Source organism: Tauraco erythrolophus, chromosome 5 (assembly GCF_009769465.1).
Source record: "Tauraco erythrolophus isolate bTauEry1 chromosome 5, bTauEry1.pri, whole genome shotgun sequence".
In the NCBI taxonomy this organism is placed as follows: Eukaryota; Metazoa; Chordata; class Aves; order Musophagiformes; family Musophagidae; genus Tauraco; species Tauraco erythrolophus.
In genome coordinates, this window is record NC_141469.1 from 26,674,841 (window position 1) to 26,700,104 (window position 25,264).

General features: G+C 49.0%; 1 protein-coding gene across 1 annotated transcript; it reads right to left on the bottom strand.

Moving 5' to 3' along the window:
- Positions 1-5,611: 5,611 nt before the first annotated feature.
- Positions 5,612-23,141, bottom strand: RPIA (ribose 5-phosphate isomerase A). Its single transcript, XM_086611906.1, has 9 exons — positions 22,929-23,141; positions 18,194-18,254; positions 15,089-15,144; positions 12,024-12,083; positions 11,355-11,419; positions 10,854-10,922; positions 10,188-10,329; positions 8,967-9,066; positions 5,612-6,955 (listed from the first exon to the last, which is right to left on the bottom strand). The coding sequence occupies exons 1-9, from the start codon at positions 23,109-23,111 to the stop codon at positions 6,858-6,860; spliced, it is 834 nt and encodes a 277-aa protein (XP_086468032.1). The 5' UTR covers positions 23,112-23,141; the 3' UTR covers positions 5,612-6,857.
- Between the last annotated feature and the right edge of the window lie 2,123 nt (positions 23,142-25,264).

Genomic DNA, 25,264 nt, shown 5'->3' on the forward strand with positions numbered 1-25,264 from the left:
CCGTCAGAGATGATTTTTCTAGTGATTTTTTGCTACAAATAATGGTGTTCAATCTGCTAAAAGTCTTGTGCTGACCTGCTTTAAAAGCTATAAAAAGCCCATAGTGCTGGGAAAGGACAGTCCTTGGCCAACCAAGCTGCTGCTAAGGCAACGGTGTCGGCTGGGCAGAGCATCCAAGGAATTGGAAATGAAGCCAGATGGGCACCTGCAGGCATCAAAGGTACCAACATGTCAACACAACTTGTCCCATGAGCTGGTGTCCCTGTGGAGAGGGTGAAGGATGGAGGCAGCAGCCGGGCAGGGGAGCATGGTGCTCCCAGCTCTCCTTGGGATAACCAGGATGGGGGTGATCTGGGCTGGAAAACGCACTCCCCGGTACAACAAACCTATGGATTAAAACTCATTTTTCAAATGGTTTTCAGCAATTTTTCCATCCTGGAGGAAAGAGGTGCTGCGAGGGGGTGGAGGAGTGAGGAGGCCCGTTGTGGGGTCCTGGTTCTGTAGTCACCAGGGATGCATGCAGAAAATATTGCTGCAAGGGCTTCATCGCGGGTAGAGCCTCGTGAGTATAAATTACAGCAACGGCTGTCACAGAGAGACACAAAAAAAAAAGGGGGCCCTAGTTCCTCTGAAACACTGATTTCTGTTCAAGTTGAAGAACAACCTTTGTTAGTCAAATCCCATCTCTCCAGCCCCACATAAAACTGTCTGGTACCCTTCCACTTCTGACACCCAAGAGATGTGGCACCTAAAGAAGGGATTAATCAGTTCTGTAACACAACATTCAAAACAAAAATAATTTGTGAAGCATCGTTTGCACTGACTGCACTGCTTTGCTTTCCCAGCTAATGCCCAAATGCCACCTTGAGTTTCAACATTCCAGTAACGTAGAACTCAAGTGGACTCTCTGCAGAGAGTGGACTCACTGACGTTACTCTTTCCTCATTAAAAGTATTTCCAGATCAGTTAAGTAATAACTACAGAGACAATTCTCTATATTCCCAATTACTATTCCCCAATTTGTTTTCCAGTATAAGCTTTTCTTTATTTAAAACTCAGATGGAAAGGTCACTGCTGATGAGATGTTAATAACTCTAAAGGATTTGTAGATGCTATTCATCACTTCCTTTAATCCACTTGTTGCCTTCCCATAGGAATGGGCTTCATCCCTGGCAGAATGACCGATGCCTTGTTCCAAACTCAGCACACAGAGCATCTCCTGCCCCACAGCAACCCCTTGACAAGCTTCCAAAGATCAGGTGAGGGCCATGGACTGCTGGGGAGCCTCCTGGCCAGGAGAGGCCAAGGAGAGGGCTTGAGCGATGACATACTTGAAAAGGCTGTAGATAGATAGCCAGGGCCAGGCACATCAGCGAATGGACAGGAAAAATGTAGACCCTCAGCAAAGACATGCAGTGAAGGACTCAAAAGCCTGGCCAGAGTCAACACATTATCACTTGAGTTCTCAAAGAAGGATGGAAGAAACTTCTTCATAAATGATAAAACATGACCACGGGAGCCTTCTGCACACACCTGACCTGCAGGGAAACCTGCAAGTAACCTGTCAAAAAAAGTAAGTGGCAGTCCACAGCAAGGCAGATGAGTTTTCCCAAGGCACAAATGGACATGCTCATATAGTGGATCATATCCTGAAGCCACTTGGCCATCTCAGAAGAGCAAAACGATAAACAGCTGTTTGCTCTTCAGTTCTACAACATGTTGGTACGTTAGTTACGAGCTGTTGGATTTGGGTTCCTCACTGATCTGGTCCAGCGTTCACTAAGCTGTATGTAAAAGTAAAGAAGAGAATGATAATCTCCCCCTTGAAAAACAACTCGAGTATGGATTAGAGGAAGGAAAAACTGCCTTTTTTTCAGCAAGGAATTAAGGTAGTAAGGAAAGCATCACAGTGTACCACCTAGATTTACAGCAGGGTTTTTCAATTTAATTTGTCAGTGCCAAATACATTACGCTGGGATTAAACTGTACAGGTTATTAAATACTGATTACAAGAAGACAGTGCACTGTGGCAGCAAATAATTTACAAGTTACTGAAATTAAGGCTTTGAAAATGTTTTAAGGGAATTAATGTTTAATTAATGATTTTGATCTTTAAGGCATTCTAGTAATAGCTTCAGTAAGAGGTTATACAAACCTGTCAGACATTCGTAAGTAGAAAGGATACTTGATGTTGGTATTTTTTTTTTTAATTAATGCTGCATTGGAAGACCACCACGAGGGAACTGGGAGTTTGGTGTACAATAAAAGGACCGTTCCAGTTAGCAGGCTCTTCACCTTCTGTGGTTTTTTTTTGCATCATCAAATTTATATGCACATATTTTTAACAATACAACATGAGATGAACTTTGAATTTAGCGTGATTAAGAATATTTCTGATTTAACACCCCAAGTTAACTTAGATATTAAACCACAGGGAGGTTTACAGATATGAGATGGTTGGGTTAATAGTCACTTTTTTTTCTTACATTGAATTTCATCTTTCTGCTGACTTTCAGAAACAACATAAACCAGCAGCAGCATTTTACTTTCTAATATATTTGATCATTTACTGTAGAAAACTTATCTTTCACTAAGACATTCTTGTACAAAGTCTTTTCGTTTTTCATTAAAAAATGTTTATATAATAATTTCTTATAGTCAAAGCCAAGTCACTGATCCTTCTCCATTTTCCTCACTACATTTACTTCGACGATCTGACATTATTTTCACAAGGCTATAAGTGTAATTAAGGGGGTTTAAAAGATGTGTGTGTCAGTAGCTGTAAAAATACAAACAGGAAAGTCTACTGAACTGAAAACAATAAATATCTGGTATCAATTTTGCTACAGAGATGATGCTATAAAGATTCTTCTACAGAAAAATTTTCCTTAGGGAATTTCACAGTAATTTGTAGTGCCCTGTCAGGAGATAAATCCCACATGAGATTCAAGACATCTGAACAGCTGATCTGTCAAGTTCTGTAATTATATAGGGGCTTTTTAACAGTTCAGATCCTGATGAGACATAGGGAGGACACAACTCTCATTAAGGTTGAAATGAATAAACTTTAGAAGTTCTAATACAAAAAACGGCAGTTTATAGGTCTAAGTTCATCTTCAAGCTGAAATGTAGAATCTTTTTGCTAACGGACTGAGCAAAATAAAACTGCAAAGAAGTTTTGGAGGATTCACAAGGCATGATAAATTTGAAAAATCACTTCAAAAATGAAGACTTCTTTCCTTTTCCTCCTCCTTTCTCAGTGCAGCGGGACCAAAGCTGATGTCACTGCAAGATTTTTGGTTAAAATTACCTGAATTAAAAGGTCCTCCAGACTTAACTAACTTTATCAGGGTAAGTGATGAGAAGGTTTTCCCTGGTTACAAGATTGATTTGGCTTTATATTTAAAATATATTAATACTTGTTACAGCTTGCTAATATTCATTACAGCTAATTTTTCTCACTGGCTATGTGCTCATTTTCTCCCTATCACTGGCTATAACCAATCTGGTTTAATACACAGAGCGTACACCCTCTGTGCTGCCTGCTTAATTATTTTCATCTCATCTTATGTCACATTTCTCAGAATAATAATTATGCCAGATCATAAATCCCATCCTACAGTAACAATAATAAAAACCTGACAGACAGTAATACTTGCTTTATAACAGGGAACAAGGTGATTCAGTTTAACTAAACAATTTTTTTCTACTTAGTTTAATTAATTCAGCTTAATTATTTAACCTGTTAACCAAAGGTTAATTAAATTGATTCTGAAGCACCCTCTTATCATATTTATATTGCTTATTTTTTCGGAATGGGACTAGTGTTTCATTACATCTCTTGCTCATTCACTGTAGTGCTGCTGTTGCTCTGTCTTGAAACGTTTGCTCTCTCCAGGGCCAAGTTAATCCATCATTCAGCACTGATGGTAAATCAGTCGTGCGTTGCCTGCCACGCACGGTCCAAAAGGCAATCCCAAGGTTTGTGCACAGGAGATGGACTGTATCGGCTCACTGCGCTTAGCATGGGGTAACAGGGAGCACACCCCGAACAGCCACAACCGTCCCGCCTTAGACTTTAAAATAACACCTCCTTCCACCTGCTCTTATTTTTTTTTTCCCAATTCCACCTTCCTTAAAGGAAATGTATTAATCTCTGCTCTTCTTCCCAAGCTGCTAGGGAGCAGGGTGGGACAGAGGTAGCAGCCCCATTTCTAAAGGCTTCTGAAGGTTTTTTTTGAAGAGCACCATGAAAAATGAAAGTCCAAAGCAAATGCTACAGAGCAAACCAGCCAAGGTGTTCAATTTAATTCAAACAATTCCAAGAAGCTCTTGGGAGCAGCCCACCAGTGTGGCCACAGCTGAAATGCCCCTACCTAGGGAAGTCATGGGTACCCACAGTGCCTGCCCTTATCTGAAGGTCTACCATGGCATGCTCACCTATAAACCATTATCTCTCCAAAAAACATACCTAATGATAATGGTGATAGTCTAGAAAAGCAAGGACCAGAGACTAGAAATACCTCTGCTGCCCATGCACTTCATTTTCTTCAAACACACTCATGGCTAGGCAGCTGAGCTAGCTGTGTCGGTGATGGGGCAGAGTCACAACACACCAAAACCACCCCAGGAGGGGATGGACTCCCTGTACCACATCTAAATGTGCCCCACACATGCTGGCAGATGAAGATGTGGATGGTCATGACAGGTTGGAGAGCCTGGCAGCCTCCGAAGGAAAGGACCAGATCTTTCTTAAGAGCCCCTTAACTCAAAAAATCCATCTGCTGACACTGCAAATCTGAGCTGAGGGAGTTTGCACGAGGGAGACCTGCACAAAACCTCTGGAACTGGTTCAGACACCAAATTTTCTCCAGCACTTCAGAGATTTTAATTCCACCTCTGGAGTACAGTGAACTCTGTCCCCACAACCCACAGCCCAAGACCCACTCAGAGTCCCACCCCAGCAGGTGCATCTGTGGCATCCCAAGCACCCAGAGAAGCTCAAGGATCAGACCTGCCACCTCCAGCCTTAGATATAACAAGCCCCTGCTAAGCACAAAGCTGAATGAGATCACATCTGGTCCAGGGCCAGAAAGTAATGGTGTGGTAATGGTTTTATTGGCTTTTTGAGAAGGAGCTGTTTGATTTCAGAGAAAGAGAGAGAGAGTCAACAGCAACATTTGCTCCTGCTAATCTCATTTCTGGAAGCACGCTGAGTGAGAAGGTGCTTGAGCACAAAGCTTTGCTCGATCGCTGTTTATCTAGGATTACATTAGGAACTCAAGACGCAGCTGAAAACAGCCCATGGCAAGAACTAGGGTTTTGCCAATGGCTTCTGCAGCACCAGGTTTGCGGGAAGAGATATTCCAGTGTTTCCAGCAAGTTGTTGGCTGGATGGCAGTACAAGTGCTTCAGAATTAACAGAGTAGACGTGCAGGAAGGGGAAGATTTAGAGATGTAAGAATAGCTCCTTATTGTAAAAAAAGATTTAGATGTGCAAGTTTTAGGCATGCAAATTTTAAGACAGTGACGAAGCAAGTGCTGCAGCTAACGAGTGTTGATTAGATAATCTGGTTAATTTAAAATGATGTGTTTACCTTAAGCAAAAAGAAATTAAATGCAGAAGGGTGAACCTGGCCTGGGTGAAGGGCTCTTGTAAGGGGAAACCTACTGCAGAAGTTAGTCTGACGACAATCTGCCCTGTTGTCCATGAAATAGTTACTTCAAGAACCAAATTACCACTGCATCTGGTGTAATAGCTCTTTATTTCAGTGTCTACAACACAAAGAGAGGGCTTGCATTTGACACCAGAACCATGCAAAGCACCTATACAGCGAGAACAAGGTCTTGAACGAGTGTCTCTCTCCTGCTACATGTGGAAAATTTAGGCAGGAAGACTCGGTTTTCCAGTGCATTCTGCTCTATCCTTCCACAAACCAACCAGCTGCGAGGGGTGATAACTAACCTTCATTCCAAATCAAGTAATTTGCCACTGAACAGTATTCCACGCTGCCCTAAGCTACTCAAACACAGTTCTGTAAACTTCATCAAGGACCCAGTTCTGCTCTCAGTTTACAAGGACGAAGTCCCAAACATCTCCAGCTACAGGAACAGACTTTAATTAGAGGTACTGAATTAATGGAGAGCAGAATTTGGCTCAAAGGATGAGCATCTCTTCCAGACAGAGGCCCAGAAAAGGCCCTTATTAATGTCCCAGACAGAGGGATGTAGAGACGACCCTAGGCTCAGAGAATTGTCATGTGCACAGAGGACAACGAGACATCCTGAACTATTAAAAAACAGTGGTATAGAAAAATAAAAGGCATAAAATACCGAACCAAAAAGGTTCCAAATAAGGCATCAGCAGGTCCCGACTGGATGCGTTCCCGTTACGTGCATCACCCTCCCAGCCAGGGCGGTTAGGAACGTTGCATTGGGATTGTGATTCTGACCTCAATCACTAAGCACTATAAGCAACCAGAAGGGTTCAAGTTCTGTTCGAAAAAAAAGAAAAAAAAAAAACAAACAAAACAACCCAAAACACAAAACAGGTATTCTTTTTTGGTAAGTATTTCTTAGAAAATAAAATAAAAACATTAAAGCAATTCGTTTAAATGATTCTTTAAAAAAAGACAACATTCCTGTAAAGTAAAAATATATATATATAGAAATAGAATATAATTTTTTGTTTTGTTTTTAAAAAAAGACATTCAGTATCACGTCAGCGGATTCCGATCAACTTCCCATCCGTCTCCTGCGATAACCGCTGCTTGTTAAGGCAAAACATCAGGTTGGCACCATTGCAACAGCTGAATCGAGCTGGCCGAAGGCGAAGCAGAGCAGACAGCGCGCCGGCGTCAGCGCGGCTGCTTCTCCCGCACGCTGACCGAGCCGTCCTCCATGCCGAAGTACACCACCTCTGCCATGTCGATGAAGAGTCCTGTCTCCACCACACCTGCCGAACAAGAGTTCACATGCCGGTTAGCGCCAGAGCCACCCCATTGCTCAAATCCTCTGCTCTGACCGTGGTTTTGGTCATTAAAAGGTGCTAATGCCTTCACCAGAGGTTTGGAGAGAGGTGTCCAACCTGGGTGACGTTGCATCACCCACACAGGGAGCCTCTGGGAAGTCTTCTCCATACAGCCACTCCCAGAGGAAACTCTCTCCAGAGAGTGAGGAACAACTCCCAAAGCTCCCCCCTGATGTTCACACCACCCCAGCCACCACTGTTACACTAATACAACCACGAGCGTGACATTTTCAGCCACCTGAAGACCACAGGAGCAAGAGGAAGCTACACGCAGCCGCAGGCTTACTCACTTTGCCTTCAAACACATCTGAAAAACGATCCTGTTAGAGAACACCTGGATAACACTCGTTCAAGTGTTAAGACTCAGCAGATCTGATGCTACCTCTGCAATTTGCAGCCTGTTTGCAAATGTACTTTTAGCTGTATTTAATTATGGGGTGCTCCTAGCTTCACAGTGACCACTAAGCCACAGTCAGAGAGGTGGAAAGAAGTGAAGAACAAGGGCTACCACAAGCGCAAAGTGGCCAGAGCCCTGCTGTCACCACTATATTTAGGCTTTAACAGTTCTGCTCATCCACTTCTGGGCAGAGAAGATGCTCTTCTACCCTTAGCAAATCCCTTTCTGAGCACCAAGTGGTGCTGAGACCATCTCCATACCAACATGATGGAATGGGTTCCATCATTTACCATTCATCTCTCAACCAAAAGAGATGCAAGGAAGAAGTCCTTGCAGAGAGGCTGCTTTGTTTGCAAACAGTGTGACTGGCCACTGTTTCTCTCTCGCACAGAACCAGCTCTGATGATACAGACATTTGTACAGCCATGAGCAGCAACCGCATTAGGATACAGAGCACTGCACCAGGGACAGCCCAGACCAGCAGCAGTCCCCAGTCCATTTAGGTCTATCACTCGTTCATTTAGCTCCTGCTGAAGATCTGAATCTGCCATCTGCTGGCTGCGAGCAAGTGCCAGGTAATTACTCTGACAGCAAAGACACCGGGGACAAGCCAAGGCAGAGCATCCTAGCAGTTTGCTTCTAGAGCAGGAAGGAATAAAATAGGTAAACCAGCCTTATAAGCAGCATTTAGGGAAGCAAAGCCACTGAACAGAAGCAACTAGAAGTTACTGGCGACTCTTCACCCAGCCTACATCCATGGCCTCTGTCTGCTCTTGTGTTTTAATCGTGGTGCCAGGACAATATATGGCTGCTTTGTGCAAACATTGAGGTTTATGCAACAGGATCCCAACCAGTTCCTACACATTTTGACAGCGCACAAACAGCCAGTGAAAGCAGTTCTGGTATGGACTTCAGGGGCAGGCAGGTATCCGGGATAAACTCAAAAGATACAACAATATGTATCCAAAGGTTCCAGAGCAGACTTGGCCAAGATAACCAGAGGAGATACCCAGATGTGGCTGAGCCAGTTTATCTGCTGCTTCACTGAAGTCCAGAGAGTTCCAGTGTCCCTGGGCAGACCTGGATCATCCAGAAGCAGCTCTGGTCTGGTCACCAGGGACTACATAATGGCACTGGGATGTAGAGCTGTAAGCAGCTTCTGGAAAATACTGTAACCCAGTGCAAACCCTCCCTCCAGAGTCCACCAGCGGTTCCATTAAAAGTCTCTCTCTAGGTGGGCATAAGAAGAGAAACAAAGAGCACACACAGGACTGGTGTGCCTCACGGGAAACAGCGTCACAAGTCACCCGGCATCGCCCCAGGTTTTCACCATCATATGGAAACGCCACGTGGGTACAGTTGTACTAATTCAGCTGACAGATCTCTCAAGTAGAAAAAAACATAGGGACCCATAAAGGGCAGAGAACACACACACACAGACATTCCCACCTATCCATGAGAGAGCTCCCACAGTCAGGGCTGTCTAGCACAGACCAAGCCTTAGCCAGCTTTTCCTTTTTTTAAAATCACAGACATTACCTGGTATCATTTTTATAGCGGTGTTCACTTCACTCCATTCATGAACCTTGTCAAACTTCCAGTCCAGGATGAAGTTCCCGTTGTCCGTCACCACTGGGCCCTGGGAATCAAACCACATTTGTCAGCACTGGAAGATCTGTGTCTACTGAGCCCAGCCAGGGACTGTCACAGCCTCTCACCGGGACCAGCTGTCCCCGCTGCAACGGCTCAGAGAGAGTCACCATTCAAGGTGAATCAGGGCAGCCCACAATAAGCCTCTAAGTAAAACCATCGCCCGAGGCAACTGCTTGGTCCTCACTCTCCTGCGTACAGATAACCATTCAGAAGCTGGAAACCACAACGTAATGTCATCACTGCAACAGGGGATCCTTTTCACAAGAGTAAAGCTACATTCGTGTCCTAAAAAGGCTATTACAAACTATTACGGGACACTGAAGGCAAAAGAAGACTCCTCCACCCCAGTGGTAAGAGCGTGCTGCTGGATGCCATGGGGAGGTTTTGGAACTGAAGAATTCTGGCCTTCAGCATCCCAGAGGCGCGCAGCACTCTCTCAAGTCCAACAGAAGGAGCAATTGGGTCCTTTCAACAGAGCGGAGACAGCTGGGGCCGAGGACAAAGTGCTTCAGCAGTGCTGAGCAGGGTGTGCAACCACGTGTGCCAGGAGGGACCCGCATCCTCTGAGGACACGGCGCATGTTGGAGCAGCACCGACGTGCATTCTCCAAGCGAGGCTGGTCTCCACATAGAATGACTGGTTTGCTCTTCTCAGGCAAAAGCCCCACTGCTCAGGTCAGGACAGGCCAGCAGCAGCAGAGACAAAGCAGTTTCAGTTTTAATTTAGCCTGGCTCTGCATGGTACGGAGGAGCCTGGGTCAGAGCGTGAGCTGCCCTCCCAGCTCGAGACCCTCTCTGGCAGCACAGACTGCCCTCCAGCCCCCCAACATCCCTGCGGAGCGGTGGGTCAGAGCCGGACTGGCAATTCCTCCTCTCCCTGCTCAGGGATGCTTGCTTTAGGAGACGTAAGCCAGAAAGGCTTTCCATGAGCGACCTGAACACCTAGACACACAGTTCATTACCCAAAGTATAATTAGGAGGAATTACACAAGATGCCACTCGCGGGAGTGAAAGCCCAGATTTAATCAGAAGTAAGGCCAGACCTCTGGTTCTCTGCCCACATTCAAGTGGCTCCTCTGGGGACACAGGGCTGAGCAGGGACACTTACCGCTTTGCTAACAGCCATCCGCAGCTCCACAGCACCTCCAAATTTTTTGGTCAGGGCTCTGGAGACAGGGACATAAGCCATGGGGATGACTTCAATAGGAATTCCCTTCTTCCATCGCTCCCCGAGGCTCTCTGATTTTTTCCTGTGGACCGGGTTTGAGGTGGGATTAGCATCAGAGGTTGCATTGCTAACACCGTTAACATAACACACTTATCAATTTACCTCTTGCAAACCCCTCAGGCATAAGGTCCCGGAGGGCACAGTGGTCAGTTCACATATGCACACGTATAGGAAGAACCCATTTAATGCACGATGCTCTATTCACTCCTGAGCCCTGTTTTGACACGTTTTGGACAGCAGGACACAAGTTGTTTTTTTCCATAGCCCTGCAGCTGTATGTACAGAAGGGGAAATTTATTCCATGCTGCCAATCGCTGAGCTCAAAGAGCAGGGAGGTCATTTCCCCACAAGCTCTGCTGATTCCTAAGCAGGTCTGCTGAGTTGAAAATTAAGAAAAAAGCTAAAGTGAATTTCTGAAGCACTGGGAGTCAGGCTCATTTCTACCTATTGCTGCTCCTCTGACCCACTGAAAGACAATAATAGCCTAAGACAGGACCACCCGAATCATCCCACAGGATGCAGAGGCATGACTAGTAATGTTTTTACCTGTAATCAGCAATAACGATGAAGCATTTTGCATATCCTGCAACTATCTTCTCCTGCGTCAAGCAACCACTGCAAGGGGGAAAAAAATTAATATAAAAAAAATTCCGAAAACAGGGTGCCTGAGGGTCCTAAAGTCCAGTCCCCTCCATCACGTTCTTGCTGGTTTTGGTGCTGCTGTTGTCTCACGTCAGGGCTCTTTCTCCTTACCCCATCAGTTTATCCTCCTTGCCCCTTGCACACACTCTCGCTCAGGAGGGATCTCCCACTGCAGGTGCATGCATCGCCCTTCACAGAATGCCATCAGCCTCTCCAGCCCATCCCAGAGCCACCCACCCTGCACAGGACCCCACCAGCCTCTTCAGCCCACCCCAGAGACACTCGCCCCACACAGGATCCCATCAGCCTCTCCAGCCCACCCCAGAGATCCCTGCAGCCAGAAAAGGATGCTCAGAGGCCCCCACCATCAGCGCCGCACACAGACAAATGGACAGCAAGGCTCACCCGCCACCTTTGATAAGGTTGAGGTCAGAGTCCACTTCATCTGCTCCGTCGATGGCGACATCGAGCTGTGGGAAGAGGAGAAACGTGTTGTGGGAACTTCTCCTATGCAGCATCCAGGCACTGCTCTCGGCGCAGCTCAGGGGGGTGCGAGGTCCCAGGAAGCAGCCAGAAATGGTATCAGAGCTGGGACCACCTTGATGCCAGCCTGACCAGAGATGAGCGTCTGATCAGCCACCCAAGGCTACCAGCCCCAGCTAGATCACAGGCATGTGAGAAAAAAAACAACAAAAACAACTGCTGGCCTGCAAGGCACGTTACTTCAGCCTCTAGCGTTGCCAGCTATGGGGCAATGGGCTCCTGGGGAAAATCCTGGTCATGACACTTCAGCAATGCCATATTCCCATCTCAGACCAGCGAGCCTCAGCCTGGAAGAGGTGTCAGACTCCTGGAGGAAACATAACTCGGCAGCCTACTTGCCATCTGAAGGGACAAGCACTAAGACAAAACTAAGGCTTGGGGAAAAAAATAAACTAAGCTAGTTCTCACTCACGTTCAGCAATGTGGCTGCCTAAACTCTTGTCCTCAGGGAAGGACAAAGGAGCCTGATGCTTTATGAAGGACCAGGTTAGAGGAAGGTCAGGTGAGGTCTCACCTCTGCTGTCCACTTACCTCTGGATGCCGGTCCAAGTCACTTAACGTTAAGCCGTTCTGCAGGATCAGCTGACGAGCCTGTGCAGCGAGAAGACAGCAAACACCAGTTACCGGCGGCAGGAAAGGAAAACAGAGCCGTGTGTCATTCCCTTGGCTGCGGCAAGGATGGAGCCTCCCTGGGAGTGCTCCGCCCTGAGCTGCTGGAGAGGCAACGGCCAGCAGCGGGAATGCATGGCAAGGAGAAAATGACGCTTCCAGACCAGATTATTTTTAATCAAATAAAACCCTGCTGCTGACTGGAACTAAAACGCTCAGATGGTGCAACAGGACTCCTGGGTTCAGGTATCTCTATATTAAAAGGGGGAGGCTCCATCAGCTTGGTGGGAATCACTTGTATCTAAGCATTAGAGCGGTTCTGGAATTTTTTTTTTTCTTTTTTGAGTCCTGTGTTATTTCAGTTTGGACATCACTCTCCCTCACACCCATTCAGCCTCTCTGATTTCATTCAGCTGAAAAATGAGAGAAAAAAAACCAAAATATTTACACAATAGCAATATGGGACTAACAATGAAACTATTTTTCGTATCGGAAAGAAACAAATTAAAAGCAAAAAAGAAAAGCACACCTCATGGAAAAAGTGTGGGAAGCCCCCTGAAACAGCTGTTTGGTGGCTCTGATCTACTTTTACTGAAGTAGCTGTGTATTTCCCTCTAGTGGCAACACAACACAGAGCACCCGGAGTTACCCTCCACCTGGTCCAGAGTTACCCTCCACTCGGTCAGTCAGTTGAAATGGAAGTTCAAGCTCAGAGAACCTTGAATTGGTTGAATTTTCTGTGTTACTAGTTCTCACCCGAGTGAGTCTCCCTCCTTGCACGGACTCTGCTTGAGTCTGCACTTCCTACCACGCTGCAGATAGTCCGAGAAACCCCAGTGCAATAGCCTGGATCAACCAATTCCCCTAAATTTTACCCACTAACACTAACAAAGTGCATCAGTCACACATATTGGCACCCCAGAAACATTAAGAAGAACTAGCACTCCTGGCAATGAGAGACGATTCAAATCGTTTATCGTGACATCTCATAGCATGCAGTTCTAACACCCATGGGCTGTGGGCTCTTGATCTGTGCACTGGGATTGCCCCAAGGACTCCCAGAATTAAAAGAATGAAAATCAGTGGGTTTACAATCATTACACGGTGTCCATGTAAGGAGGTATCAGGGATCTGGAAATTAAAAGCATCGAAAAACACCGTGCTGCACATGCAGGCCAGATCCTGAACAGGTTCAGAGTCAGCGGTGTGGAAAGTGGGTGGCTGTCTTCAGGCTCTCTCTGCTTGCAAGGCAATGGGAGCAGACCAGCAGAAATCAGAAGCGGAGCTCCCACAACCGGGGGAAAAGTGTTGGTAACTGCGCAGCACTTGCCAAGAAGGGTGTCGCCCTGTGCTCTCGGCGCACAGTCCGGTGACATGGAGAAACAACGCAAAAGCCAAGGGACGGATACTTACCCCGGCTCTAGCTTTACTGATGGTGATGGAACAACCCAACCTGACAACAGGGAAGGGAGGAGAATAAAAGCCCACTGAAACCAATTCTTCCTTGCCAGTGACCTCAGGCAGCCATTGACACCTGTACGTGGTGGAAACCAGATGCTGTTTTGCTGACCTGATCGGAATTGGTTGAGGTCTAAGGGACTGCAGAAGACACGAGGCAGCACCGTGTCTGGGGGATTTTGGCTCATGCAGGTGTTTGATCTCTCTCTTCCCTTTAACAGCAACCTTTTTGTTTTACTGGTAAGGAACTCTGTAGCATTATGCAAACTATCCCAACATTTTGAGGCAGGACAGGCTTCAGTCAACGTCCACCATGACAGCTTTATCACTATTTTCTGTAAGACTGAATGACTGAACTTTCCTAGGCTCAAATGGGACGTGGGATCTCAGGGTGGGGATCATTTTAGACAGATCAGAAACACACTCTCACCACAGTCTATATACACAACAGAAGTACTGATATAGGTTAAAAAAGAAAAAAAAAAATCTGATTTTTCCTTTTCGCCCTTTGCAGTAGTTTGTATTATACCCCAGTTGGCCACTGTTTTTTTGCGACAGCTGGAAAAACAGAGAGTCCCATCACTCCACACTGACATTTAAAGAACATCTGCAGGGTAAGAGGATGTTAAGTTCTTGTAAGATTTTAGGATAATTCAGGTTGGTCTTTGTCCAACCTCCAGCTCAAAGCAGGGTCAGCTACCAGGTTGCTCAGGGCCTTTCCCATTCAGGTCTGGAAAACCTTGGAGGACGGACTCTGCACAGCCTGCTTCATGGCTTGATGGTCCTCAGGGTGAAAAAGTTGTGACAAAAGTACAATCCCAAGGTCCATGCCAGGAAGTGAGAAGGACATGTCCAATTCCTAGACCGAGGCATTGCCACTCAGCCTCAAAACCCCTATGGGTGGTCCTTGTCATGTCACCTCTCCCTGCCTGAAGGGGACACGGTGACAGCTGCTCCTCTGCAGTACGTTCCCACCTTAGGAAACAGAGGCAGAGAGACCAAAGCCAGTTGCCTGAAGGCATGGAAGCTGCTCAGAAGCTTCCCCAGAAGCTCACCACGTTCTCCCTCTCCCTGCAAACCCCTCAACAGTTAGCTGGGTATGAACCAGTCCCTGCAAAAGCTGCGCAGCAAAGAAGGAGACAAAGTGAATACATACAGAATCAAAGGAGACAAAGCGTCTCCAGTGAGTTTTGCATTATAAGTCCAGTTCACTACTAAATGCTATACTTCTGCAAGCAGGATCCAGATCAAGGCACGCACCAACATTGACATAACCAGCATCACCGCACTGGTTTATAACATGCCTCCCAGCACTACAGCAGCTCAGGTCAGGGGAACACAGCACCATCTCCGCCGGCTTCACGAGGTCCAGCTGCAGGCTGCGTCACGCAGCTTTCACCCGTGCCTTCAGTTAACTCACACCGCAGTGGGCCAGTCTGGAGAGTGGCGTGGTTGCCCCCCGCAGCCAAAGGGAAGATCCCCTGCGTGAATGTTCAGACTAGCACAAATCGAAGGAGGAAAGTGCTTACCTGAAAAGACGTAGGGATGCAGACAATCGACAGGCTCTCCTGTTTAACCCGCTCGGCTGTAGGAAAAAAAGCAGAACCCTCGGTTTCTTCGTTGCAGGAGGAAAAAAAGAACCACACCAACGTCCACTTTAAGAAATCTCAGTTCAGAGCAGAGCAGCCCCTTTGAATCACGGCAATTACTTGCTCGGCTTGCAAATAACTCAGTCACGCTCAAAACGCAAACAGGTGCCACCCTGCATGGGCTAAGGCTCAGTTTCTACAGTCAGAAATGTCTGGACACCCACCCTGGCTCAGCCCAAGGCACCACGAGCCATTAACCTTTGTGTCTCCAGCAGCAGAGGAGCCTCGTCAGCAAATCGTCACCTGGGAAATTTGCCCCGCTTCCCTCTCTCACTCCATTAGACAGGTTTTGCTGCGCTTCTTGTAAACAGAAAGCTTCAGCAGCTGTCTGAAAGGTTTTCTGGCTTGTTGCCTTGGGGACATCACTTTCATTTATTATAGAACATTTAAATAAATGGCAGGGAAAGGACTAATAAAATACAGTATTCCATTAAATGGAAGGAAATATTTCCTCCCCCAGGTTAACCTCAAATGACTAAAACCTATTACTAAGATATCATTACAGACAAAATGTTGTTTTAGTAATTACAATACTTAGGCACAAGCCAACAGCCCAAGAGCCAGCAACAGCTCTCGCACCAGAACAAGCATGCGGGCTACATGCTTCAAGGTAACGCTGCTGCTGGGAGGACTGAAGATGCAATATGTGAGGCTGCAACTTGTTACAACCCACATCCCAGTGCTAATGCCTTCAGCAGACATGAAAAGTCAGACTTTGCAACCCAGAACAGGCACTCCATTTTAAATGCTATACCATGCACCCAAAGAAGCGCGGCCAGCAGATCAAGGGAGGTGATTCTGCCCCTCTACTCTGTTCTCGTGAGACCCCACCTGCAGTGCTGCATTCAGCTCATGTCCCCAACATTAAACGGACATGGAGCTGCTGGAGCAAGTCCAGAGGAGGGCCACAAAGATGATCCGAGGGCTGAAGCACCTCTGCTATGAAGACAGGCTGAGAGAGTTGGGGTTATTCAGCCTGGAGAAGAGAAGGCTCCAGGGAGACCTTCTAGTAGCCTTCCAGTACCTAAAGTGGCTACAAGAAAGCTGGAGAGGGAATTTTTACAAGGGTATGTAGTGATAGGACAAGGGGCAATGGCTTCAAACTGAAAAACGGGAGATTTCGATTAGGTCTAAAGAAGAAATTTTTTACAATGAGGGTGTTGAAACACTGGAGCAGGTTGCCTTGAGGATTTGTGGATGCCTCATCCCTGGAGGTGTTCAAGGCCAGGCTGGATGAGGCCTTGAGCAATCTGATCTAGTGGCAGGGGGTTTGGAACTACCCAGTCTTAAGGTCCCTTCCAACCCAAACCATTCTATGATTCAGTGATTCATGGGGGACTTGCTTGGACACAGAGGAGGACTCCTGTTCGAAAGCAGAGTTCAGTATGTCCTACCTGGATGGCTCTGCATGGCTGGGAAATCCCCTTGTGACCCCCAGCTCCCTTGGGCAGAGCCGTCCCCAGCCCACCATGGGTGAGCAGGGCTGAGGTCTGAGCGCAGCACTTCACAAAGAAACAGCAGAGATGGTGCTGTGCCTGCCCCTTGGCACCCACCTCACCCCACGCCGTGTGTGCAGTACATGTATTTGTCCAGGAGCTGTTTTGGGAACTGGGGTTCAGCTTTCTGGCTCAGTATTGCAGCCACTCCTGTCTCTGACACAGAATCAGTCTCTAAACAAATGGGCAGAATCATAGAATATTCTTATGTTGGGGACCCCAGAGCTGAAGGCAGTACTGCAGGTGGGGTCTCACGAGAGCAGAGTAGAGGGGCAGAATCACCTCCCTCGACCTGCTGGCCACGCTGCTTTGGATGCAGCCCAGGATACGGTTGGCTTTCTGGGCTACCAGTGCACATTGCTGGCTCATGTTGAGCTTCTCATCCACCAGCACTCCCAAGTCCTTTTCCTCAGGGCTGCTCTCAATCCATTCTCCGCCCAGCCTGTACTTGTGCTTGAGATTGCCCCGACCCATGTGCAGGACCTTGCACTTGGCCTTGTTGAACTTCATAAGGTTCGCACAGGCCCACCTCTCCAGCCTGTTCAGGTCCCTCTGGATGGCATCCCTTCCCTCCAGTGTGTCGACCACGCCACACAGCTTGGTGTCATCAGCAAACTCACTGAGGGTGCACTCAATCCCACTGTCCATGTCACTGACAAAGATGTTAAACAGCACTGGCTGAACAATACTGCTGATGCACCAGACCCGTCCCGCACCACTGCTCTGTTTTGCACCCCAGGACAGTGAAGCAGAGGAGGAGGTACAGCACCTCCCCACGAAGATCTGCCCTAAGGCTGAGAATGCCCTGCAAAGGAAACTTTAAACCTCTGCACCCTCTGTAATGAGGCGTGAGGATAATTACTCTCACGTTCAATTTGCAAAAATGCATTTGCCTCACTTGAATGTTTTGCTGACATTTTCTCAATCACACCTCGTGCAAACCTGCACCTGGGGCAAGCAGATAAACCTAGCTGTAGGGTGTGAAAATATCCAACCAATCACTCAGCAGGATTTCATTCCTCGTTTTCATTACACCTCAGCAGGATCCTCAATGTGAATAACGTGGATGTGGGAAAGCAACATCAGCCGTCAGCCGCGTACAAATGGGTTAACGGAAGCAGAGCAGCTGCATGGCCCAAAGCCACAAAGCAAGTTAGGACCAGGCAGAGCTGGAAGGAAACAAGGAAACGCAGGGATTGCAGGGATTTCGCTCCAGTTTGTGGTGGGTGCCAGTAAAGCGCTTTGCCTGGCTGTTGGGGGAGAACAAGTGGTAAATTATTACCTCCTCAGGACTCTCTATGCAATAAATTTGGAGCACGAGACCCAGTTTTAACCTTCAGCTTCAAGGAGGACACAGCAGTCGGTGAAGAGACCCAACGCATCGGCTCTAAGTCAGCTTCCAGACGATTGAGCCCGTTTTTCAAGCAGTTAGGACAGCTGGACAAGGGGACTCTCTGCAGAGGGAGGGACACGGAGGGGAGCACCCTACCTAATCGATGCACTGCGTGGACTATCGTAGAACCACTTCCGATCCCAAGAACTTGATTGTTCTGCAAACCAAAGAGAGAGAGAGAGAGAGGAGAGCTGTTACTGGGGGCTCAGCACAACGCTGCCTTTTTCCCAGTAGACTCGGTATTATAAACTCATGCAAGAGGAACCTCGCCCAGAGATGCACATGAACACACCACGTCTTAGCACGCTGCAGGCAATGGTGGGAACGCACTGCACCAGTGAGGGCACGACCACTGTCTGCGGCTTTGGGATTTTAAGCAACTCGCCCTCTCATTAAAGGACACGCGCTTGCTAAATGCTGTCACGGTCTGAATCTCAGTGCGTTCAACGCGCACTCGCTGCTGGCTGCTGGCACTCCATGCTCCTTCTCCCACCGGAAAGCTGGGAGTTTCAGACAATACCACAGAGGAAGAAGCTGAAACAACCTCAAGATAACATCTCCCAAGGAAGCCGCGCAGTAAAAGGAGGGGTTTGCTGCCAACGGCATTGTTAGTAAACAGTATGGATGCACCAGTGGCCAAAGCAAAGAGCACAGCAGCAGTTACTAGAGCCTAAAAACTGCTCTCCAAAATAGAATATGCAACTGCCCATATGACAGTCCAGCAACACACCGAAAGGTGGGTGAGCCTGGCAGTGTATGCTGAAGAGGAGGATCATGTTTTAACCACAGCTCAGCCTTGGACTTTCTCCACTTATGGTCTGGTTTAAGAAGGATGGCTATGGTCTCATGCGTAACACAGACAGGCTTCTAAAAGGTGCTGCAGGCTGAGGGTGGATGGGTGCTACTGTGTTACCTCCTCGAGAGGATGCTCTGCGATGATCTCTGTTTATTGTCAGCTCAGTCTCCCACCCACTGAGCTACCTGCAGCCTCCTGCACGCTTCCAATTTTCAGTGTACTTCCCCTTCTTTGGATGGGATTCAAAGCTTAAATTGACTTAAGGAGGCCCGATATCACTAAAGAGACTTCAGATGAGAAAGACCTCAAGCCAACCAGAGACACAGGCACAGAGCTGTTGCGTGTTATCTCTTGGACATTAGACAGGTCTGGAGCTCCTTCTCCACGTTCAGTAGCTGTGGAAAAAGCCACACCTGTAGCCTTTCAACCAGCTAAAATCTTACTGGCACGCAAGCTTGTCGGGAAAGGTGGAGCTCACAGCAGGTCACACTCCTCCAGGATTAATGATTTCCCTTGCTTCTGCAGGTTAAAAGCTTAAAAACCCAAAAGTTCTCCAAAACCCAACACACAACCAGAGACTCGGCTTATATCCCAGCCCTCACTAGTCACCGTGACTCTGCAAAAGACGGAAAAAGCAACAGATCGCAGCTGCACGCCTGTAATGTCACCAGCAGAAACCCAATATCTCCCAAGGTCTCTCGGTTCCACCTGCCTGGCAGGCAGAGCCAAGTGCCGCCAGCTGAGGAAGGGGCAAGCAAAGCTGTGTGGAGGCTGGCAGGACACGGGCAGTACTGGTGTTCCCAAGAGACTTGTTTTGATCTGGGGAGAGGCAGTTTCTTCTCTTTGCCTTCATTTCTATAGGGTGGGACAGCTTCTTGAGGCAGCTGGATGCCCTAAAGGGATGGGGAAAGCCTCAGCATCAGCCACTCCACTATAAAGAAGTCTGAAGAGCTCACAAAGGTTCCATCCAGACCATCGACAGCGATGGACCTGAAGGCATTTATCAGTGATGAGGGGTGAAGCACCCTCCCTTAGGCAGTGGCAAGACCTTGGGCTAAGTGGGTTTCCCAGAAAAATAAGCCAGTCTAAATGGGTGCTGTGTCAACCCCTGCCTTACCGTGGCCTCCAGCTCTCCCTCCTCATCTCCAACCCCAGCCAGACCAGGGGCAAAACCAGCCAAGAAACATCTACTTTTAAAAACAGAAGCAGGGCAAACATTGGTGAGAAGCAGAACACAAGGTCAGCGTGCAAAGGACAGGTCCAGCTCACAGCACCAAGGAGCAACATTCCATGCGGAAAAACAAAAAAGACATTTGAGGTTGTTTACTAAAAGCCCAGCAAACAAAAGCAAAGCGCTGAGCCACAGCACAGCTGAGGACACACATATGGGCTCCATGAGTGGAGTCGGCAGCAGCCACAGCGTTTCCTCAGCTAACTCAAGGCCCAAAGACACTGCCCAATGTTACGGATGCTGACACGGTGACGCACGTCAGTGCCTGTCAGAAGCACCGCAGGGGCTGGCCAGTCCAATGGAAGCTTCCAAGATTAGGATGCATGTGGGCAAAGAGCAGGAGATAAATACACTGCAAAGCCCAAAGTTTCCTCTTATTAATCCTCAGCCCTCTGGGGCAGCAGGACCTACGGCTCTCACCCATCTTTTCATTCCTAACGGAGACGCTAACAGGGCCTGCCTTCGGACGTGGTGCACAAACGCAAAGCCAGCTTTCCTCAAGCAGCTTATGGCTCTAAAGCCTCAAGACCCGTGCCAGCCCCACTCCTCCAAGACGTCACGGCACCAACAGCCCACAACTGCTGAGGTTGGTCATCTTGGTGTCAGCTCCAGTGCCAGGGGTCTCTGCTCCTACAGCTGCCTGGGGACAAGTGCTGTGGGCAAACACACCAATTTGGCTTTAATTAAAAATAATAGAAAAAAGTTATCCTTTCCTAATCCTCGCACTGTCCCCCCTGGGTTTATATCTGCTGCAGGCTGCACGAGGAGCTGCTGTGCTGGCACAGATAGGGATGGGTGAGAAGGAAGACACCAAGTGAGGAGCCTGATCCCGTACCAAGCCCTCGGTGCCACCGATTTACGGCACAGTTAAGCAAGAGAGATTTGTCCAGCACAACCGCACCCTGAAGTCAGCAGCGTCTCCCACACGTCCCTGCTGTGCAAGGAAGGGAGTTTGCAGCTTTGCTTTCGGAGATGACGCTGCTCCCTCTGTTAACAGCGACAGGTCCAACGGCCAAACACAAACCCATCCGTTACAAATGGCAGCTACGCCCTCCCACTGCAAAATGAAGGGGAGATGGGTTTTCTCTGACAGCTGAGACCATCTCACTCCTTGGTGGTGATTAACCTGCTTCTCCACTGTTGCTTCAAGCCAACTCCCAAACAAGCATCGCAGTATCACCCCAGACACTGTCTATTTTACTTAGCCAGGCCCTGAACTTTAATCAGCACGGACACGGCCCGAAACATCATCCTAAGCTTGCCTGACCATACACCAGCACAATGGCCAGCTATTTCACTAGGGAAAGTCCAAATTTAAGAGTGACGGTTTAGCCCAAACCAAAGGAGCACCCAGCTGGTGACAACCCGCAGCAGCGGTTGGTCATGCCTCCGCTCCACACCTCGCAACACAAAGTCCTTCCTCCTGCAACCCATCAATGCGCAACTTTAAGAAAGGAGGGTTTTATGCAACTGCCTGTCCACCCCCGCGTCATCCATCGTGTCCCCCCCCCCGGCTCCTCCACCCCCCAGACTACTTTTGAGCATGTTGGCACTGTGGCTGTGCTCTCTGCAGGCAGGTACAGACTGCTCAAAGGAAGGAGAGGCTGACAAAACAAGTGAAATGTTTATGGGACACCGGGGAAGCCATCAGCAACTTAAGACACCAACACAGCAGGAGGAACGGGAAGGAAAAGGGAGTCTTTTTCCCCCCTGACAGCTAACATCTGCCTCCCTGGCAGTGACTCTGGGCCCGTTTCATCAGTGCTGTTGCAAAAGAGCTTGCACAGCAAACACTGCAATAAACCACTGTGTGACTTTAACTGTTGATCTTCCAAGCGTTGACGATGAGGCTGTGCCAAACCTCAAGCAGCTCCAGCTCTATTTGACTTTCTAGGGGTTGACTAAAGCCCCTTGCTGCACCTCCCTCCCTGCAGAGGACAGGACATGACACCCCCCCCCCCCCCCCCAGTTAGGGGCTGTTTGTCCTTGCTTGGGTGGGCGCTCCGAAATAGGGTGCAGCAGTGGAGCACCTCAGACTTGGAGAAAGGTGCAGGACACAGCGTTAGCCTCAACTCCCACCACAGCCCAGCTCGCAGGAGGGTGCACAGCGAAAGTCTGGAGGTGCAAGATGTCACCCCACACTCGGTGTGCACCGAGCTGAGCCGGCCAAGGCACGGAGCTGCTGCCCAGGAGGCGTGCGCTGGGCAAGCACGGAGGTGGGAAGGAAAAGTACTTTTCTCCCTTCTCTCCAGGCTGAAGAAGCGCAGTGCAAAGCAAAGGAGAAAGAGGCTCGGGGTGGCCCGTCCGTGCACCCCAGGGTCCCTCCTTGCACCCCGGGACTGTCCCCTGCACGTCGGGGCCGCTCCGAGCACTGGCGGGGTCTGTGCAACCCGAAGCCCGTCCGTGCATCCCGTGTCCACTCCGTGCACTGAGGGGGGTGGGGGGTGTCCCTGCACCCCAAAGCCTGTTCCTGCACCCCTGTACACCCTGCGTACTGGGGGAGCCGTGCAGCCCGCAGCCTGTCCGTGCACCCGGAGGCTCCGTACACCTCACGGCCGCTCCATGCACTGGGGGGTGCCGACACCCCAGTGCATGGACAGACACCCCAGATCCTGTCCCCGCACCCCGGGGTCCGTCAGCGCACTGGGAGGCTCCGCGCACGCCGTGGCCACTCCGTGTGTCAAGGGGCTCCGCGCACGCCGTGGCCACCTCATGCACCGGCCGTTCCCGGCCCCCTGCGGCCGCTGCGCGCTCCAGGGCGGGGGTCCGTGCCCCGAGCAGGGCGGGGGTCCGGGCCGCCTCACCTGGACGTGCTTGTCCACCGCCGCGCAGGCGGCCCGCCTCTTGGCCTCCTCTGCCATGGTGCCGCCGTGCCGCCCGCGGCTGTGGGCGCGTCTCCTGGCCGCCGGCCCCGCTCTGAGCCTCCCCGGCGGCCGGGCGGCCAGGGGCGTGCTGCGGAGCGGGCCGAGCCGGCCGAGGAGCCGCATGCCGCCGCGGCCCGCCCCCGGGGGGCTCTCCCGCACGGGCTGGAGGCCTGGGCCGAGCCGGCTCTCTTCCTCCTCCTCCTTCTCCTTCTCCTCCGGGAGGCTGGGACTTGTAGTGCTGCGAGCGGCGAACTACAGCTCCCACAATGCACGACCGGGCACGGCGCGGCGCGGCGCGGTGCGGTGCCCGCTCCGCCCGCCTTGCCCAGTCAGCCCGCAACCCCGAAGCAACTTGTTTTGTCGATGTATATAGATGTGTATATATACCGATGTATGGGGTTTGCCAGGGACAGAAAGGTTGACGCTTTCCCGTAAATTGCAGAGGAATAGGAGTTGCTCCACGTGGAAGTGCTGGGGGAGGACAGGGGGTGGCAGAGGGAGCCCCGGCACGGCGCCGGGAATGCCATGAGCCCGGGGGGTTACTTGAACTCTGACTGAGCTTCCAGAGGTGTTGAGGAAGAGCCTTTTCTTGGACTTCTACTCAAACTTCGTAGCATGTTTTTGCTTACTCAAACTTTGTAGCATGGTTTTGCTCAAAAGTTCGCTATGGTGGGCCGTTAAGGACTGGCGAGCCAGGGCCTGTGCCAGCCAGGAGCAATGCGCGCGCGTTGCAGGACTCCCAAGTAGGAACAAGGACATGACAAGACGCCGGTTCTCTGAACACGCTGTTATCAACCAGCACTCACGAGTCTTATCCCACCCTGCAGGAGGGACTGGATAAAACCCAATGGAGGTTTTCAGTTAGGAAGCACAGAGTCTTCTCTTTTTTTGCCATTTTTTTCCCCCTTTATCCTGGGTTCGCATCTGCTGAAACCGCTCCTGAGAACTATTAGAGAAGCAGATCAACCTTCAAGTACCTCCACACCAGCATTTTCAGTGCTGAGAGCCGTGTTAAGACCACGCACAGGCATCTCAGCTTCTCTCCAGGCTGCAATCCCACCGAGATGGACGAGAATTGCAGGTTTTCACCCCTTACTCCTCACTCCAAAGTCAGACCACAACGCATAGAGAATATTTTTTTTTATTTGCACAACAGAAAAGCTGCTGTTGGCTTTTTTTTTTTTTTTTTTGAATTCTGTGCATGACTGACTTGTTTTGTTGCCAACCTCTGTGATTCTGCTGTGATTTTTAAGGGCTGGAAACATTTCCTTTTGTTTTCCCTGGGTCGGCACACCAGTCTTTGAACAATGGGGTGGTATTTTAACAAAGACTCTATTGTCGTCACCCAGGCTTATCTCGGCGTGGTAAGGCCTTACCTTTCTGTACAGAGCAGGTGATTTGCTCTGAAGAGCTGCACGTGATTGCTATACAGTCGTTCGGGATTTTCTGCTAGCTGGCAACGATCTTTCCTGCCAGTTAGACGTTTTAAAGTGTAACTATGCACATCTAGCGGGATATGTATTTTGGAAAGAATCAGACCTAAATACTGTGTTCTTCCATGATGCATTAATGGTAAAAATGAAGGAGCAGCTGTCTGGATTGGGAGTTATTCCGTTCAGAATCCTAAATGTTGGACTGTTTGAATGAAAAACAGTCATGGGGGCTTTACACTGATTCAAGAAGTCCGTCCGTACATGTGGGCATCTCTCAAGTCCCACCAGAGCAGGGAGTGTTAGCCCAGGAGTTAAGTACGGGTGATAAACCTGTTTGTATCCTCACAGCAACGGCTGATGGCTTTGGCTTGAAACACATCTTGGCAGTGCATCTGCCTGGAAGAATGCAGACGTTTCCACTTACAGATAATGGGGCTTTCTGTTAGCAAGTTATCTGAATAGTAATGGCTTTAAACTGAAAAAGGGTAGATTTAGATTAGATCTAAGAAAGAAATTCTTCACTCTGAGGGTGGTGAGGCACTGGAACAGGTTGCCCAGAGAAGTTATGGATGCCCCATCCCTGGAAGTGTTCAAGGCCAGGCTGGATGAGGCTTTGAGCAACCTGGTGTAGTGGAGGGTGTCCCTGCCCATGGTAGGGAGGCTGGAACTAGATGATCTTTGAGGTCCCTTCCAACCCAAACCATTCTATGATTCTATGAATCTGCTGGTTAGTTACAGTTTCAATGAACACAGGAAGTTTCATTTATGGCATGCTGAGCCTTGCCTATGCACAAAAAGAAGGCGCTGGACATTTTAGACATGGATTTTCTCTAAGTTTCATTG